This window comes from Mesoplodon densirostris, chromosome 19 (genome assembly GCF_025265405.1).
Source record: "Mesoplodon densirostris isolate mMesDen1 chromosome 19, mMesDen1 primary haplotype, whole genome shotgun sequence".
Classification (NCBI taxonomy): domain Eukaryota; kingdom Metazoa; phylum Chordata; class Mammalia; order Artiodactyla; family Ziphiidae; genus Mesoplodon; species Mesoplodon densirostris.
Genome location: NC_082679.1, coordinates 51350338 through 51369840, shown reverse-complemented (window position 1 = coordinate 51369840; position 19503 = coordinate 51350338). Strand labels below are relative to the sequence as shown.

The following is a 19503-nucleotide window of genomic DNA, read 5'->3' as shown; positions in this document are numbered from 1 at the left end:
GCATGCGGGATCTAGTTCCCCAACCAGGATTGAACCCGGGCTCCCTGCATTGGGAGCTTGGAGTCTTAACCCCTGGACCACCAAGGAAGTCCTGTAAGTAGTCTCTTTATTAAAGTCTCACATTACCCAGGTGTGGATACTATGTGTTTCCAGCTGGCACCCTGATTGTTAGACTCCTTTAAAGGGGCACTGTGATTTTACTTACTTTTGTAAATTTGAACAAATACTGTTACTGAATCGTAAGATTTGTAATTTAGGTTTATTTTTATCTGCTTTCTACAGTAGGTTTACAGTAGGGTTTTGGGGGGAGAGAAACTCCCCCACATATTCCCAGCTAAAAGATTAACAGTGAAATATAGACCTCACTTCAGTATTTTCAACTTCCTTCACAGAATTCGATTTATATTTGCAGTATAAAATATTTTTAAGCTCCTCTTTCAGAGAATTTTAGCACTTTCTTCTTCAGAGTCCCTATTCTTTTTTTTTTTTTTTTTTGTGGTACGCGGGCCTCTCACTCTGGTGGCCTCTCCCGTTGTGGAGCACAGGCTCCGGGCGCGCAGGCTCAGCGGCTATGGCTCACGGGCGTAGCCACTCCGCGGCATGTGGGATCTTCCTGGACCGGGGCACGAACCCGTGTTCCCTGCATCAGCAGGCAGACTCTCAACCACTTGCGCCACCAGGGAAGCCCCAGAGTCCCTATTCTTATGATTGTTTGGGTTCCTTTCTTTTCCAAGTTGTTTCATTATGGTCCCAAACTAGCATTTATGGATGCTGACCCATTTTAGGCAAATATGTGAAATAGAGATGTCTTTACACCCTCCAGAGTTTCTTCATGTTGCTAAAGCTACTACCCCCTTATTACCTGTCTCTTCAATTAACACTTTTGTGTCTTTCAGTGTCTAGCCACTTTAGATACCTATTCTGATAAGTTGATCTTAATGTTTGTTTACTGATGAGTTAACATTCTGCTTTTCTAAGGAGGCAAATGAATTTATTTATATTATTCTTTGTTTTTTGATAGAAATTCCGAATTATATACTTTCTGAGGTAGATTTCGTGTTTAGTGTTAGCTTTAATGTTAGTCCAAATTCCTTGGATTTGAAAAGAGTTTTACATATAGGAAAAACTAAATCTGTTTTTGTTTGTTTGTTTTTTTAGTCTAGCCTTTGTCTTTACTTATGTGCTTTTTTTAAAACTCAGAATTTGGAGTCATCCTGCATATATAGTCATGCTTTTTAAACTAATATCATTAATAAATATGTTAATAAATGCTGTTTATTTATTTATTTATTTGGCTGCGTTGGGTCTTCGTTGCTGTGTGCGGGCTTTCTCTGTATGTGGTGAGCGGGGGTTACTCTTCGTTGTGGTGCGCAGGCTTCTCATTGCGATGGCTTCTCTTGTTGCAGAGCATGGGCTCTAGGCTTGCGGTCTTCAGTAGTTGCAGCACGTGGGCTCAGTAGTTGCGGCACACAGGCACTAGAGCGCATGGGCTTCAGTAGTTGTGGTGCACGGGCTCAGTAGTTGCCGCACGTGGGCTCTAGAGCACAGGCTCAGCAGTTGTGCAGAGCCTTAGTTGCTCCGTGGCATGTGGGATCTTCCTGGACCAGGGATTGAATCCATGTCCCCTGAATTGGCAGGCAGATTCTTAACCACTGTGCCAGCAGGGAAGTCCCAGTAAATGCTTTTTAAAAAATATTTTAGTGGCTACTTAAAATTCCATCATAAATATATATAATTTGTTTAACTAGTAAGAACAGTATTTCATTATTCATATGGTTCATTATTTCAATTTTTTGGTCTTAAAATGTGCTGATAAATATTTTTGTATAAAATTCTGTGCATGAAGCTCTGATTATTTCCTTAGGTTAAGTTTCTAGGAGTAGAATTACTAGGTCAAAATGTGTATGTTTTTAAGTCTCCTGAAAATAAAGTACAGATGTGACTAAAATTTTGTTTGCAAGTGTTGACGGCATCTGATGATTATAGACTGCTTAAGAACCACCGAGAAATCTTGACGTTTTTCTGTCATACCTTATAACTGTATCAGACCCCCAGTATTGTTATCTTTTATCTGTGAGACAGTATCCACTGAAGAATTCAAATCCCATAATAATAAACTCCAGAGAACCATTATTGCTTTGTGGCCCTTACTGCAGTTGTTATTTTAGTTACTGATGTGATAAGTTTCTCTAACTAGACTATAAACTTCCATAAGGGCAGTAACCATGTCTGTTTTTCCTTACCAATATTATCTCCAGGGCCTGTCACAGTATAGTAGGCATTCAATAAATATTTGTTGAAGGGGATTAAAAATACATATTGTATCACAATTCTTAGTACCAAAAATGATGTAGTACTGTATGATTAGGATTGTTTAATTGGATTTTGAATTCAGATGCACTTAGATTTTATTTATTTATTTATTTAAACACCTTTATTGGAGTATAATTGCTTTACAATGGTGTGTTAGTTTCTGCTTTATAACAAAGTGAATCAGTTATACATATGTTCCCATTTCTCTTCCCTCTTGCGTCTCCCTCCCTCCCACCCCTCTAGGTGGTCACAAAGCACCGAGCTGATCTCTCTGTGCTATGCGGCTGCTTCCCACTAGGTATCTATTTTACATTTGGTAGTGTATATATGTCCATGCCACTCTCTCACTTTGTCACAACCTACCCTTCCCCCTCCCCATATCCTCAAGTCCATTCTCTAGTAGGTCTGTGTCTTTATTCCTGTTTTACCCCTAGGTTCTTCATGACATTTTTTTTCTTAAATTCCATATATATGTGTTAGCATACGGTATTTGTTCTTCTCTTTCTGACTGACTTCACTCTGTATGACAGACCCTAGGTCTATCCACCTCACTACAAATAGCTCAATTTTGTTTCTGTTTATGGCTGAGTAATATTCCATTGTATATATGTGCCACATCTTCTTTATCCATTCATCGGATGATGGCCATTTAGGTTGTTTCCATCTCCGGGCTATTGTAAATAGAGCTGCAATGAACATTTTGGTACATGACTCTTTTTGAATTATGGTTTTCTCAGGGTATATGCCCAGTAGTGGAATTGCTGGGTCATATGGTAGTTCTATTTGTAGTTTTTTAAGGAACCTCCATACTGTTCTCCATAGTGGCTGTACCAATTCACATTCCCACCAGCAGTGCAAGAGTGTTCCCTTTTCTCCACACCCCCTCCAGCATTTATTGTTTCTAGATTTTTTGATGATGGCCATTCTGACTGGTGTGAGATGATATCTCATTGTAGTTTTGATTTGCATTTCTCTAATGATTAGTGATGCTGAGCATCCTTTCATTTATTTGTTGGCAGTCTGTATATCTTCTTTGGAGAAATGTCTATTTAGGTCTTCTGCCCATTTTTGGATTGGGTTGTTTGTTTTTTTGATATTGAGCTGCATGAGCTGCTTTTAAATTTTGGAGATTAATCCTTTGTCAGATGCTTCATTTGCAAATATTTTCTCCCATTCTGAGGGTTGTCTTTTGGTCTTGTTATGGTTTCCTTTGCCGTGCAAAAGCTTTGAAGTTTCATTTGGTCCCATTTGTTTATTTTTGTTTTTATTTCCATTTCTCTAGGAGGTGGGTCCAAAAGGATCTTGCTGTGATTTATGTCATAGAGTGTTCTGCCTATGTTTTCCTCTAAGAGTTTGATAGTTTCTGGCTATACATTTAGGTCTTTAATCCATTTTGACCTTATTTTTGTGTATGGTGTTAGGGAGTGATGTAATCTCATACTTTTACATGTCCCTATCCAGTTTTCCCAGCACCACTTATTGAAGAGGCGGTCCCTTCTCCACTGTACATTCCTGCCTCCTTTATCAAAGATAAGGTTACCATATGTGCGTGGGTTTATCTCTGGGCTTTCTATCCTGTTCCATTGATCTATATTTCTGTTTTTGTGCTGGTACCATGCTGTCTTGATTACTGTACCTTTGTAGTATAGTCTGAAGTCAGGGAGCCTGATCCCTCCAGCTCCGTTTTTCATTCTCAAGATTGCTTTGGCTATTCGAGGTCTTTGGTGTTTCCACACAAATTGTGAACTTTTTTGTTCTAGTTCTGTGAAAAATGCCAGTGGTAGTTTGATAGGGATTGCATTGAATCTGTAGATTGCTTTGGGTAGTAGAGTCATTTTCACAGTGTTGATTCTTCCAATCCAAGAACATGGTATATCTCTCCACCTATTTGTAGCATCTTTAATTTTTTTCATCAGTGTCTTATAATTTTCTGCATACAGGTCTTTTGTCTCCTTAGGTAGGTTTATTCCTAGATATTTTATTCTTTTTGTTGCAATGGTAAATGGGAGTGTTTTCTTGATTTCACTTTCAGATTTTACATCATTAGTGTATAGGAATGCCAGAGATTTCTGTGCATTAATTTTGTATCCTGCTACTTTACCAGATTCATTGATTAGCTCTAGTAGTTTTCTGGTAGCATTTTAAGGATTCTGCATGTATAGTATCATGTCATCTTCAAACAGTGACAGCTTTACTTCTTCTTTTCTGATTTGGATTCCTTTTATTTCCTTTTTTTCTCTGATTGCTGTGGCTAAAACTTGCAAAACTATGTTGAATAATAGTGGTGAGAGTGGGCATCCTTGTCTTCTTCCTGATCTTAGAGGAAATGGTTTCAGTCTTTCACCATTGAGAATGATGTTGGCTGTGGGTTTGTCATATATGGCCTTTATTATGTTGAGGAAAGTTCCCTCTATGCCTAGTTTCTGGAGGGTTTTTATCATAAATGGGTGTTGAATTTTGTCGAAAGCTTTCTCTGCATCTATTGAGATGACCATGTGGTTTTTTTCCTACAGTTTGTTAATATGGTGTATCACATTGATTGATTTGCGTATATTGAAGAATCCTTGCATTCCTGGAATAAACCCCAGTTGATCATGGTGTATGATCCTCTTAATGTGCTGTTGTATTCTGTTTGCTAGTATTTTGTTGAGGATTTTTGCATCTGTGTTCATCAGTGATATTGGCCTGTAGTTTTTTTTTCTTTGTGACATCCTTGTCTGGTTTTGGTATCAGGGTGATGGTGGCCTCTTAGAATGAGTTTGGGAGTGTTCCTCCCTCTGCTATATTTTGGAAGAGTTTGAGAAGGATAGGTGTTAGCTCTTCTCCAAATGTTTGATAGAATTCGCCTGTGAAGCCATCTGGTCCTGGGCTTTTGTTTGTTGGAAGATTTTTAATCACAGTTTCAATTTCAGTGCTTGTGATTGGTCTGTTCATATTTTCTATTTCTTCCTGATTCAGTCTTGGCAGGTTGTGCATTTCTAAGAATTTGTCCATTTCTTCCAGGTTGTCCATTTTATTGGCATAGAGTTGCTTGTAGTAATCTGTCATGATCTTTTGTATTTCTGCAGTGTCAGTTGTTACTTCTCCTTTTTCATTTCTAATTATATTGATTTGAGTCTTCTCCCTTTTTTTCTTGATGAGTCTGGCTAATGGTTTATCAATTTTGTTTATCTTCTCAAAGAACCAGCTTTTAGTTTTATTGATCTTTGCTGTTGTTTCCTTCATTTCTTTTTCATTTATTTCTGATCTGATTTTTATGATTTCTTTCCTTCTGCTAACTTTGGGGTTTTTTTGTTCTTCTTTCTCTAATTGCTTTAGGTGCAAGGTTAGGTTGTTTATTCGAGATGTTTCCTGTTTCTTAAGGCAGGATTGTATTGCTATAAACTTCCCTCTTAGAACTGCTTTTGCTGCATCCCATAGGTTTTGGGTCGTCGTGTCTCCATTGTCATTTGTTTCTAGGTATTTTAAAATTTCCTCTTTGATTTCTTCAGTGATCACTTCGTTATTAAGTAGTGTATTGTTTAGCCTTCATGTGTTTGTATTTTTTACAGATCTTTTCCTGTAATTGATATCTAGTCTCCTAGCGTTGTGGTCGGAAAAGATACTTGATACAATTTCAGTTTTCTTAAATTTACCAAGGCTTGATTTGTGACCCAAGATATGATCTGTCCTGGAGAATGTTCCATGAGCACTTGAGAAAAAATGTGTATTCTGTTGTTTTTGGATGGAATGTCCTATAAATATCAATTAAGTCCATCTTGTTTAATGTATCATTTAAAGCTTGTGTTTCCTTATTTATTTTCATTTTGGATGATCTGTCCATTGCTGAAAGTGGGGTGTTAAAGTCCCCTACTATGAATGTGTTACTGTCGATTTCCCCTTTTATGGCTGTTAGTATTTGCCTTATGTATTGAGGTGCTCCTATGTTGGGTGCATAAATATTTACAATTGTTATATCTTCTTCTTGGATTGATCCCTTGATCACTATGTAGTGTCCTTCTTTGTCTCTTCTAGTACTCTTTATTTTAAAGTCTATTTTTTCTGATATAAGAATTGCTACTCCAGCTTTCTTTTGGTTTCCATTTGCATGGAATATCTTTTTCCATCCCCTCACTTTCAGTCTGTATGTGTCTCTAGGTCTGAAGTGGGTCTCTTGTAGACAGTATATATATGGGTCTTGTTTCTGTATCCATTCAGCCACTCTGTGTCTTTTGTTGGGAGCATTTAATCCGTTTACATTTAAGGTAATTATCAATATGTATGTTCCCATTCCCATTTTCTTAATTGTTTTGTGTTTGTTTTTGTAGGTCTTTTCCTTCTCTTGTGTTTCCTTCCTAGAGAAGATCCTTTAGCATTTGTTGTAAAGCTGGTTTGGTGGTGCTGAACTCTCTCAGCTTTTGCTTGTCTGTAAAGGTTTTAATTTCTCCATCAAATCTGAATGAGATCCTTGCTGGGTAGAGTAATCTTGGTTGTAGGTTTTTCTGCTTCATCACTTTAAATATGTCCTGCCAGTCCCTTCTGGCTCGCAGAGTTTCTGCTGAAAGATCAGGTGTTAACCTTATGGGGATTCCCTTGTGTGTTATTTGTTGTTTTTCCCTTGCTGCTTTTACATTCTTGTTTTTTATGGTACGCAGGCCTCTCACTGCTGTGGCCTCTCCTGTTGAGGAGAACAGGCTCCGGATGCGCAGGCTCAGCGGCCATGGCTCACGGGCCCTGCCGCTCCACGGCATGTGGGATCTTCCCAGATCGGGGCACGAACCTGCGTCCCTTGCATCGGCAGGCGAACTCTCAACCACTGCGCCACCAGGGAAGCCCTCCCTTGCTGCTTTTAATATGTTTTCTTTTTATTCAATTTTTGACTTTGATTAATATGTGTCTTGACGTGTTTCTCCGTGGATTTATCCTGTATGGGACTCTCTGTGCTTCCTGGACTTGATTAACTATTTCCTTTCCCATAATAGGGAAGTTTTCAACTGTAATCTCTTCATATATTTTCTCAGTCGCTTTCTTTTTCTCTTCTTCTTCTGGAACCCCTATAATTCGAATGTTGGTGCATTTAATGTGGTCCCAGAGGTCTCTGAGACTGTCCTCAGTTCTTTTCATTCTGTTTTCTTTATTCTGCTCTGCAGTAGTTATTTCCACTATTTTATCTTCTAGGTCACTTATCCGTTCTTCTGCCTCAGTTATTCTGCTATGGATCCTTTCTAGAGTATTTTTAATTTCATTTATTGTGTTGTTCATCGTTGCTTGTTTCCTCTTTAGTTCTTCTAGGTCCTTCTTAAATGTTTCTTGCATTTTCTCTCTTCTATTTCCAAGATTTTGGATCATCTTTACTATCATTATTCTGAATTCTTTTTGAGGTAGACTATTACCTCTTCATTTGTTAGGTCTGGTGGGTTTTTATTTTGCTCCTTCATCTGCTGTGTGTTTTTCTGTCTTCTCATTTTGCTTATCTTACTGTGTTTGGGTTCTCCTTTTTGCAGGCTGCAGGTTCGTAATTCCCATTGTTTTTGGTGTCTGTCCCCAGTGGCTAAAGTTGGTTCAGTGGGTTGTGTAGGCTTCCTGGTGGAGGGGACTAGTGCCTGTGTTCTGGTGGATGAGGCTGGATTTTGTCTTTCTGGTGGGCAGGTCCACGTCTGGTGGTGTGTTTTGGGGTCTCTGTGGACTTAGTATGATTTTAGGCAGCCTCTCTGCTAATGGGTGGGGTTGTGTTCCTGTCTTGCTAGTTGTTTGGCATAGGGTTGTCCAGCACTGTAGCTTGCTGGTCGTTGAGTAAAGCTGGGTGTTGGTGTTGAGATGGAGATCTCGCGGAGATTTTTGCCGTTTGATATTATGTGGAGCTGGGAGGTCTCTTGTGGACCAGTGTCCTGAAGTTGGCTCTCCCACCTCAGAGGCACAGCACTGACTCCTGGCTGCAGCATCAAGAGCCTTTCATCCACATGGCTCAGAATAAAAGGGAGAAAAAGTAGAAAGAAAGAGGATAAACTAAAATAAAATAAAGTAAGATAAAATAAAGTTATTAAAATAAAAAATAATTATTAAGAAAAAAAATTTTTTTAAGTAAACACACACAAAAAAACGGACGGATAGAACCCTAGGACAAACGGTGAAAGCGAAGCTATACAGACAAAGTCTCACACAGAAGCATACACATACACACTCACAAAAAGAGGAAAAGGGGAAAAAATAATCTTGCTCTCAAAGCCCACCTCCTCAATTTGGGATGATTCGTTGTCTATTCAGGTATTCCACAGATGCAGGGTACATCAAGTTGATTGTCGAGATTTAATCCGCTGCTCCTGAGGCTGCTGGGAGAGATTTCCCTTTCTCTTCTTTGTTCTCACAGCTCCCGGGGCTCAGCTTTGGATTTGGCCCCACCCCTGCGTGTAGGTCGCTGGAGGGCGTCTGTTCTTCGCTCAGACAGGATGGGGTTAAAGGAGCCGCTGATTTGGGGGCTCTGGCTCACTCAGGCGGGGAGAGGGAGGGGCACAATGCGGAGTGTGCCTGCAGCGGCAGAGGTCATTGTGACGTTGCACCAGCCTGAGGCATGCCTGTGCGTTCTCCCGGGGAAGTTGTCCCTGGATCCCGGGACCCTGGCAGTGGCAGGCTGCACAGGCTCCCGTGAGGGGAGGTGTGGACAGTGACCTGTGCTCGCACACAGGCTTCTTGGTGGCGGCAGCAGCAGCCTTAGCATCTCATGCCCGTCTCTGGGGTCCGCGCTGTTAGCTGAGGCTCGCGCCCGTCTCTGGAGCTCTTTTAAGCAGCGCTCTTAATTCCCTCTCTTCGTGCACCAGGAAACAAAGGGAAGAAGAAGTCTCTTGCCTCTTCGGCAGCTCCAGACTCTTCCCTGGACTCCCTCCTGGCTAGGCGTGGTGCACTAACCCCTTCAGGCTGTGTTCACGCAGCCAACCCCAGTCCTCTCCCTGTACTCTGACCGAAGCCGCCAGAGCCTCAGCTCCCAGCCCCGCCCGCCCCGGTGGGTGAGCAGACAAGCTTCTCGGGCTGGTTCGCTCCGATCCTCTGTGTGGGAATCTCTCCACTTTGTCCTCCGCACCCATGTTGCTGTGCTCTCCTCCGAGGCTCCGAAGCTTCCCCCCGCACTTAGGTTTTATCCTTAGCTCTACCACTTGGTTGCTGGGTGATCTTGGGCAAGTGCCTGGTAGAGTAAATGTTAGTACTAGTTACCGTTTTCCTGGCTGTTTTTTTAATTCCCATCTATCTCTGGTTATGAATGCCTTCAGAACAGGAATACTGTATGGATCTAGTCAGCACCTACTATAGCACCTGACGTCATCTAAATAATTTTTGAATTGAAGTTTTAAATTTAGGATTATGAGACATGTGGCATAAGCTGTAATTAATGCCATGCTTCAGCTGTACTGAACTTGTGTTTCTCACAAAACTACTTGTTCTCTCTGGTACCTGGATTTTACACACATCACTCCCTCTGCGCAGGATAGTCACACCCGCTTTTTACCTTACGAATATCTTGCTTGGCCTTCTGGACTTGGCTTAGGCTTTTCCTTCTCCTAGAAAGAATTCTGTAACATCCCTGAGCAGGTTGCATGTCTTTTCTCTAGAATAGGTTTTTTAATCTTGACACTATTGACATTTTGGGCTGGATTTTTTTTTGTTTGGGGCGGGGGTGTTGTCCTGTTCATTGTAGGATGTAGGCAGCATCCTTTTGTGCCTACTATATATGCTAGTAGCATCTCCTGAAATCATGACAAACCAAAATGTCTCCAGTCACTCCCAAATGTCCTCTCTAGACAAAATCACTTCCAGTTGAGTACTACTCTAGAATTCTGGTTCTTAGCAAATAGTAATGTAGTTGCCTGATATTCTTAGCTGTTTTTTTTCCAATAGAATTTAAGTTCTTTTGATCACAAGGACTGTGCCTTCTAAATTTTTTTTATCTCTAGCATCTAGCCATTGTCTGTCATAGAGATAATCAGCAAATATTTGTTAAATGGATTGAACATAATTTAGTATTATCATGGATCCCAGATATTTACCATTGTAAACTGGGACTTGGGTTAATTATTAAATGAAGTATAAAGGATTCTGCAGGCAGTTTCCCAAAAGAAAAATACATCTGATGTTTTCTATTAGTGGTTTATGCACAGGCAGACATACTATTCCTAGTGTTTGTCCTTACATTGGGTATGTTTTTTGGTTTGTCTGTCCTTCGGTTACTTTGTTAGGCCTACCTTTTGTTTGGATATTACATGTTTTGAAGTTCAGGTCCATAATTAATAGAGAGAAATAGTGCTGTCTTGATACAGAGTGCACAGTGGTCAATGCACAGTGTTATACCCTAAAGTCTTATGGGTGGAGGGAGTGGTTTTGTTGACTATAACTCTGCTGTTCAGTAAAAGTCTTAGTAAATAATAGCCTTCTGTTGTCGAATTTTATTTTGCTTTTTGTTCTTAATTTTTTTTTTTACTGAAGTATAGTTGTTTACAGTGTTGTGTTCATTTCTTATGTAGAGCAATGTGATTCAGTTGTATATATGTATACATTCTTTTATTTTAAATATTTTTTTCATTATGGTTTATCATAGTATATTGAATTTAGTTCTTTGTGCTGTACAGTAGGACCTTGTTGTTTATCCCTGTTGTCGAATTTTATAGAGCATTTTTTTAAACTTTTTTACCTCTTTGTATATTTCTTTGTAGGTGGGTAGATGTTAATAATATTTCTGTGATCTTGGGCAGTAGCTTTTTCCAAAGGCTAAGACTTAGTAGGAGGATTTGAGGAATTAAGGTGATAATATTTTTGAATTTAGTTCTAAATTTGATAATCTTTTCTTATCACTCTCTCTTATCTTTTTTGGGGGAGAAATAGGAGGCCTTCCTGTTTCTTTGTTTTTATCACCCCACTCCTATACCAGTACAGAGATAGATATTCATTTTATCCATCACCGGGTTCTTTCATCTCTGTGCTCAAAACAGATCTCAAATCCAATCACTTCTGCCATCACCACTGTTAACTATCCCAGTCTAAGCTATTTTCATTTTTTGTTTGGATTGTTGTAATAGCCTTGTTCTTGGTTCTCTTGCTTCCATTATTATCCTCCCCCAATCAGTTCTCCACCCAACAGCCAAATGATCTTTAAAAAATGTGAGTCAGATCATGTTATTTATTTACCTGTATTAGAAAACTACTCTGGTTTATAATGTCAAATAATCCACCCTCTAACTGGTCTTAGTTCCTGAACTAATTTTAACTTGAAAGTAGTCACTGTGCTTCTTATCTTTTTCCAGGAGAAACAGCACAGCATGCTGGGCTCTGGATTTAAAGCTGAGCGTTTACGAGTCAATTTGAGATTAGTCATAAACCGTCTTAAACTATTGGAGAAAAAAAAAAGTGAGTTATGCATGATTGTATTATATTTTCTTTCCCAAAATATACCACTGAGTCCTAGCACCTCAATATTGGCTCTTCCAGGCTAGCACTATGAAGTCTTAAGGATCCCATATCCTTTAGGTTTTGGATACATTTTTGCTGTCCTTTGTGACTAGTTAGACTGAATCACTTTGTTGCAGGGAAAGGAACATACTCTTGCTATGGAATAGGTAACGTGACTCCATAGGTGGATATTTCTGGCTACACAAACAATATTCTCATCTAGACGAGGTAGCAAATTCTAGACTAGATGAGATGAGACTAAATTTGCTAAGGGACGGTGAGCTAGGATATAGTAGAAACACCCACTTTTCTGTTTTGGGGTGGATGTCTGCCTGCAGGCCAGGGCCCAGTATACTACTACTTTGTGACTGGAGTGGGATTTGTGCTTTAGCGGAGCTGGCCCAGAAAGCAAGGAAAGAGATTGCTGACTATCTGGCTGCTGGGAAAGATGAACGAGCTCGAATCCGAGTGGAGCACATTATTCGAGAAGACTACCTTGTGGAGGCCATGGAGATCCTGGAGCTGTACTGTGACCTGCTGCTGGCTCGGTTTGGCCTCATCCAGTCGATGAAGTAAGCTGGTTTGTCTTTTTTTTTTTTTTTTTAAGCTTCATTGAGGTATAGTTATTTAGGAAAAAACTTCACATATTTAATGCGTACAATTTGACGAGTTTGGACATAGGCATACACCTGTACACCATCATCACAATCAAGTTAGAAAACAGTCATCACCTCCAGAAATTTCCTTGTATCACCCTTTTCTTTGATAAGAACACTTAACATGAGACCTGCCTTAAACATTTTAAAACACTCAATACAGTATTGTTTAACTGTAGACACAGTGTTGTTCAGCACACCTCTAGAACTTTTTCATCTTGTATAACTGTAATGAAGAAAGGTATTTTAATTTGAAGACCTAAGTCAGATCACCTCTGGAATTTGAGAAAGGAGTAGTAATACTGGTCTCTTCCTACACGTAGGGCGATAGCACTAAGGGACTACCACTTCACATACCCATCAGCATTCTTCCTGCTCTTCACTTGAAGGCCTGATCTCAATGTAGACAACTGTTGAAAAGAAAATTTGGAATCTGAAATCAAGAGGCCTAAGTTTGAGTCTTGGCTCAGCCATTTCCTGACTTTGTGACCTTGGGCTTGTTACTTAGTTTGTGTTTCCCCCTCCAAAATAGGATGACAGAGATGGCTTGAAGCCTAGAGTTATTGTGAGAATCCAGTGAGATTTGTGAAATTGCCTTAGAGGCTGTCAAGTGTGGGATACAGATGAGGGGGTTTTGTTTGTTTGAAAGAATGTTAAATTTTATTTATTAATTTCTCCCTTAATTAGGGAGTTAGATTCTGGTCTGGCTGAATCTGTGTCTACACTGATTTGGGCTGCTCCTCGACTCCAGTCAGAAGTGGCTGAGTTGAAAATTGTGAGTACAACCAGTTTCAGTGATGCGTGAAGTTTTTCCTGTTAGAAAGGTTGGTTAACATAAGTCACTTCTGCTTTTTTGACCACGTATTTTTGTACCCTTCTCATGCTGCCTTTGAAAAAGGCTTTGTAAACTTGTTTCTTCCTCCTTTTCAGGCCTTATATCATGGAACAGAACAGTGTTTTCCAAACTTGAGTAATTTTTCTAAGGGGCAAAGTTACAAATACCCCCCAGTTTTGTCTTAAATTATTTTTATTGTAACGTTATTTAAGTATGTAAAAATAGAAGAGTTTTTATACAACTGTAAACCAGTAAAGTTAAAATAACATTAATGAAAGGGAATGGATGTTCTGCTTCATTGATTCATTCCACAAATATTTATTGAGCAGATGTTGTGAGTTGGGTGGGTACTGAGAGCACAGTGGTGAGCAAAGTATGGCACCAGCCCTGCTCTTGTAGCTTAGAGTCTGGTAGAAGAGACAGAAAAATTCACTGAGAAATTGCCTGCCACAACGTGGATATGGTACTGACTGCTCAGGTACAAATTCAGTCGAGTTGTTTTCTCTCCTATTTTCTACATCTTTGCTAGTTATTCACTAGGAGATTGTCTCAGTCTTATCTCCCAGCCTATCTTATGAGATTTCCTTGTCTTCTGTGTGTTTTTATTTTATTTTTTATTTTTTTATTTTTTTGTGGTACGCGGGCCTCTCACTGTTGTGGCCTCTCCCGTTGCGGAGCACAGGCTCCGGACACGCAGGCTCAGCGGCCATGGCTTACGGGCCCAGCCGCTCTGCGGCATGTGGGGTCCTCCCGGACTGGGGCACAAACCCATGTCCCCTGCATCGGCAGGCGGACTCTCAACCACTGCGCCACCAGGGAAGCCCTGTTTTTACTTTTTAAGAGCTCTTTTTAAGTGTCTGAATATGTGTTTTTTTTTAATAGTCTATTATTTTTGTTTCATGGCTACAGTGTCTTCTAACTTTCTGAGAATATTATAGTCCCTTTTTAACTTTCCTTGTTTCTGTATTGTTTCCTTCTATCTATTTCTTAGATTTAAACTATTTTTATAATAGAGGCTTTTCTGAAAGGTTTCATGGCCCTTGGCTGTTCATGTTTAAGAGGGAGGTGCTAAAAAGTGGATTGGAACCTCTTGTGTGCTTGCTTGGGTGGGCTTATTGCCAGATGCCAATTCATTGTTTGTTTTTTTTCTCTTTTTTCCTTCCAGTTTCATTGAGATGTAATTGACATACAGCACTGTATAAGATGTACAGCATAATGACTTGACTTACATACATCATGAAATGATTATCACAGTAATTTTAGTGAACATCCATCACCTCATATAGATACAATATTAAAGAAATAGAAAAATTTATTTTTGTAATGAGAACTCTTACGATTTACTCTCAGCAGTTTTCATATATAACATACAGCAGTGTTAATTATATTTATCATGTTGTGCATTACATCTCTAGTACTTACTTACTTACAACTGGAAATTTGTAGTACCTTTTGAGTGCCTTCATCCAATTCCCCCTTCCCTCCCACTCCCTGCCTCTGGTAACCACAAAGCTGATCTCTTTTTCTATGAGTTTGTTGCATGTTTGTTTGTTTTTGAAGTATAATTGACCTACAACATTATGTTGTTCCTGTTACACAACATAGTGATTTTTTTCTATACATTTCAAAATGATCACGATAAGCCTAGTTATGATATGTCACCATACAAATACATTACTTAGTTATTGACTGTATTCCCCACACTGTACATTTCATACTTGTGACTCATTTATTTTGCAGCTGGAACTTTGTACCTCTTAATCTCCCTCAGCTATTTCCTCCTCCCACCCACCTCTTGCAACCACCTGATTGTTCTCTGTATCTGTAATTCTGTTTGTTTATATGTTTTATTTTCTAGATTCCACATATAAGTGAGATCATATGATATTTTTCTTTCTCTGTCTGATTTATTTCACTTAGCATAATGCCCTCTAGGTCTATCCATGTTGCAAATGGCAAGATTTCATTCTTTTTTATGGGTAATATTCCATTGTATATATGTACTGCATTTTCATTCATCTACTGATGGGCACTTGGGTTGCTTCCATATCTTGGTGGTTGTAAACAGTGCTTCAGTGAGAATAGGCGTGCATATGTATGTTTTTTCTAATTAGTGTTTTTGTTTTCTTTGGATAAATACCCAGGAGTGGAATTGCTGGATCAGATGTTAGTTCTGTTTTTAATCTTTTGAGGAATCTCCATACTGTTTTCCATAGTGGCTACACCAATTTACATTCCCACTAACAGTACACTAGTGTTTCTTTTTCTCCATATCATCACCAACACTTGTTATTTGTGGTCTTTTTTTTTTTATGATAGCCATTCTGACAGGGTGAGGGGATATCTCATTCTGGTTTTGATTTGCAGTTCCTGAATTAGTGATATTGAGCATCTTTTCATGTGCCTGTTGGCCATGTGTTTGTCATCTTTGGTAAAATGTCCAGATCTTCTGCCCGTTTTCTAATTGGATTGTTTTTTGGTGTTGAGTTGTATGAGTTTTTTGTATATTTTGGATATTGACCCCTTATCAGATATATTGTTTGCAAATATCTTCTCCCATTCAGTAGGTGGCCTTTTCATTTTGTTGATAGTTTCCTTCACCATACAAAAGCTTTTTAGTTGGATGTAGTCCCATTTGTTTATTGTTGCTTTTGTTTCCCGTGCCTGAGACATACCCAAAAGAGTATTACTAAGACCAGTGTCAAAGAGTGTACTGCCTATATTTTTTCCTAGAAGTTTTATGGTTTCAGATCTTACATTTAAGCCTTTAATCTGTTTTGAATTTATTTTTGTGTATGTGTTGAGAGAGTAGTCCAATTTTCCCAACACCATTTATTGAAGAGGCTATCTTTTTCCCATTGTATATTCTTGCTTCCTTTGTTGTAGAATAATTGCCATATAACTATGGGTTCATTTTTGGGCTCTCTATTCTGTTTCATTGATTTGTCTGTTTTTATGCCAGAACCATACTGTTTTGATGACTGCAGCTGTTTTAGTATAGCTTGAAATCAAGGAGCATGGTACCTCCAGCACCAACTCATTGTTAAAAGATCTGACTAAGCCCTTTCTTGAGGGAACTCCAGACTGTCAGGAACTAGTTTTCTTTCCTTGGATTGGTCATTTTCCTCAGAGAGGAGTTCTGTCTTCTACCTGGAAGGTATAAGCTGGCTGCATTTTTGAGAGCACAGGGAGAAGGAAGCCAAAGGTATCATTCCTCTCTTAGAGAAGATTTACACGTAATTCTCTTGTTGCCAGTATCTCTGCTCTCTGCTGTGCATGGAGCCCAGAGTTCCTTTAGTTTAACGTCCCCAGAGAGTAAGCCTCCTGTATTCTGATAAGGTAGGGGGAGGGTGGTTATACAGTTTTGTGGGTAGGGGAATGGGAGAGTAGAGGCAACTGCTTCTACTTTTAATGTAAATCTGGTTTATAGCCTCTCTTATACTCCTCCTTTATATCAAGATTCCAGACGAAACAAAGATTTACATTAAAAAAAAATGAAACCTTAAAGAAACAAAGTTAGGCATTAAAAAAAATAATCTCATAGTGGAAAAGGCATAAACATGCCACAAAACCTAAAAGCCATAAACAAAGAGTGATAAGTAAAAATTAAAGATTTCTGCATAGTATAAAGCAGAACAAAAACCATTGTTAAAAGACAAATAACAAACTTATAAGTACCCAGTACCACTGAAAGTCTACCTAACACTGAGTGCCCCCTCACTGAACTTCCAGGTATTGGGACCACTCTGGTCCAATAGCACTATCTCCTGCCTGTACTATTGTAGTAACTTCTTGAAAATTTTTTCTACATCTACTTTGGCTTCCTTTAGTCTGTTCACCATTCTATCAGAACAACTAAGGGTTCTGTTCAAAACACTGATCTGATCCTGTCACTACCCCTTGCTTTAAAGTCCTTTAGTAGTTTCCTGTTGTTCTTTTGATAGAAACAAAACTAATAAAGCCTACACGGCCCTGCACTGTCTGGCCCCCGTCTGCCTTTCTTCATTTCCTACCACACTCTTCCTTTGGGCCTTGCACAAGAGGCTCACTGATTTTATTTTGGCTTGAGGATTGGCCCTGTTTTTCCAGCAGAGGCCTTTTGCACATGCTGTTTTCTTTTCCTGGAATGTTCTTCCTTCCCTCCATGTTTAGTTAACTCCTGATCATCCTTTACATCTCAGTGAAGCATCACTTGATCTGACTTTTCTGATCAGGTCTGATTCTACTGTTGTAAGCAGATAGTTTAGTGTACTTTTCCTTTCCCCTTATCACAGCTGCATTTGTACCTTTATCTTTGTGATTATTTGAGTAATGATTGTTTTTACCCAGAGACTGTAAGATTTTATAAGAGTAGGAACAATGTCTGTTTTTCTTCATCATTTGTAGTGTGTAACATAATGCTTATAGTAGAGTGTGGCATACAGTTGCAGCTCAGTGGATGGCTGGATAAACAAATAACTAAATGAATTAATATGTGCCCCTTAAGGCTTTACAGACCTAGTCTTTTGGAAATCCTGTTCACTGTTAATAGGAGGAAGCTTGAAGCCCTCTGTAGGAGTGGTTTCCATTTTTATTTACTGTTCTTTTTCTTTGTAGGTTGCTGATCAACTCTGTGCCAAGTATAGCAAGGAATATGGCAAGTTATGTAGGACCAACCAGATTGGAACTGTGAATGACCGGGTAATGAACATAATTGTTAAACATGAAGCAGTGGGTGGGGTGGGGGCAGGTTATTTTTATTGTCTGCAGTGAGTCCAGTGGGTAGCACTGTAATGTAGGGTTAATCTGGGATTGCACATTTCATAGTAAGAGAGAGAATGCTGTCTGGCAGGGCAGTCAGCTCCTTACCCCTGTCCTACACCTCTGACTGTGAAGCCTTCCATCATCTGTGTCATTCCTGGTTTTGTACCTTATCCTTTGTGCCACTTGTGATTTATGGAGGTAGAAGTGAGGTGCGGAGAAGGGTAGATGATTTCAAATGTGGAAGGCAGCAGTATCAGTCTTTGAGGCATATGTAACCAGAGAATGTGAGGGATACACGGGTCTTGTGCTTTGTGATTGAAAAAAATAATTTAACTGGATGGAGCTTCTTTTTTTCCTCTCAATTTGAAATGTGAGGAACAAAGTTTAAAATTGATACAGGTTAGGCTGAGGCTGGTTGATGCAGATGCATCTTAACCCTGATCTTTTACTTACAGCTAATGCACAAACTGAGTGTGGAGGCCCCACCCAAAATCCTGGTGGAGAGATACCTGATTGAAATTGCCAAGAACTACAGTGTGCCCTATGAGCCTGACTCTGTGGTCATGGTACGTTTAGAGTCTTTTAGAATACAAAGGAAAATGAGTCTCGATATCACTGTCTTTGAAAAATAACCATTTTCTTTGCACTCAAGTTTGCATGTGGGAGTTTAAGCCTTTGTCCAGTTAATGCCTCTGGGATAACAATAAATATGCCTGCATCTCTCAGAGTATTTAGGGATCAGATGAGATGAATGACTGAAAACACTTTGAAAAGGTACAAACTTCAATACAAATATAAAGTGGCATTATTGCTACTTTTCAGTGAAGTTCAAGGAATTGAGAGGCCCCTATGGGTAGGAAGAAAAGCCCCAAGACCCAGAACAGATCCTGAAAACATCTGTTGTGTGCCTGCCATGTGCCCCAGAAAGCTGAGAATACAGAAAATATATAAACCAGGTCCCTGTCCTAAAGAGGCTTACAGTGAAAGAAGGGCAGATGTGCAAACAGTAAATCAGCAGTTAATGTTGACCGGGTATAGTATATGTTTTGGTGTGCTGCTCAGACATCCCTCTCCCTGCCCAAAGTACACATTTCAGGACAGAAGCATTTATTCCGCCAGCTCTTTTTAAAAAAATTTACTTTTGGCTGCATTGGGTCTTCGTTGCGGTATGTGGGCTTCTCATTGCAGTGGCTTTTCTTGTTGCAGAGCATGGGCTGTAGGTGCGCGGGCTTAGTTGCTCTGCGGCATGTGGGATCTTCCTGGACCAGGGCTTGAACCCGTGTCCCCTGCGCTGGCAGGCAGATTCTTAACCACTGTGCCAGCAGGGAAGCCCCTCTCCCAGCTCTTGAGAGTATTGATGACTGGTGGCTCACACAGCTGAGTGTCCCTCCAGCAATGGCCCTCAGAAGACAGCTTCCTTACCCAGGGTCTTTCCTGGGGGCAGCTTGTATTTGGTAACTGGTCATTGCAGGGGATTAAAGACTCTGCCCCTTTGTCCCCAGTTGGGAGCACCTGCTGTAGGCCCAGCCTAGCTCCAGAACTCCC

General features: G+C 39.8%; 1 protein-coding gene across 4 annotated transcripts in view; it reads left to right on the top strand.

The window, feature by feature from the left end:
• IST1 (IST1 factor associated with ESCRT-III) overlaps positions 1-19503 on the top strand; it is a 37282-nt gene that overhangs the window by 11757 nt on the left and 6022 nt on the right. For all 4 annotated transcript variants that reach the window (XM_060085505.1, XM_060085501.1, XM_060085502.1 and 1 more), the window contains exons 2-6: positions 11580-11682; positions 12116-12296; positions 13068-13155; positions 17812-17895; positions 18414-18524. In XM_060085505.1, the coding sequence (XP_059941488.1) occupies positions 11580-11682; positions 12116-12296; positions 13068-13155; positions 17812-17895; positions 18414-18524 (567 nt within the window). The remainder of the gene's footprint in view (positions 1-11579; positions 11683-12115; positions 12297-13067; positions 13156-17811; positions 17896-18413; positions 18525-19503) is intronic.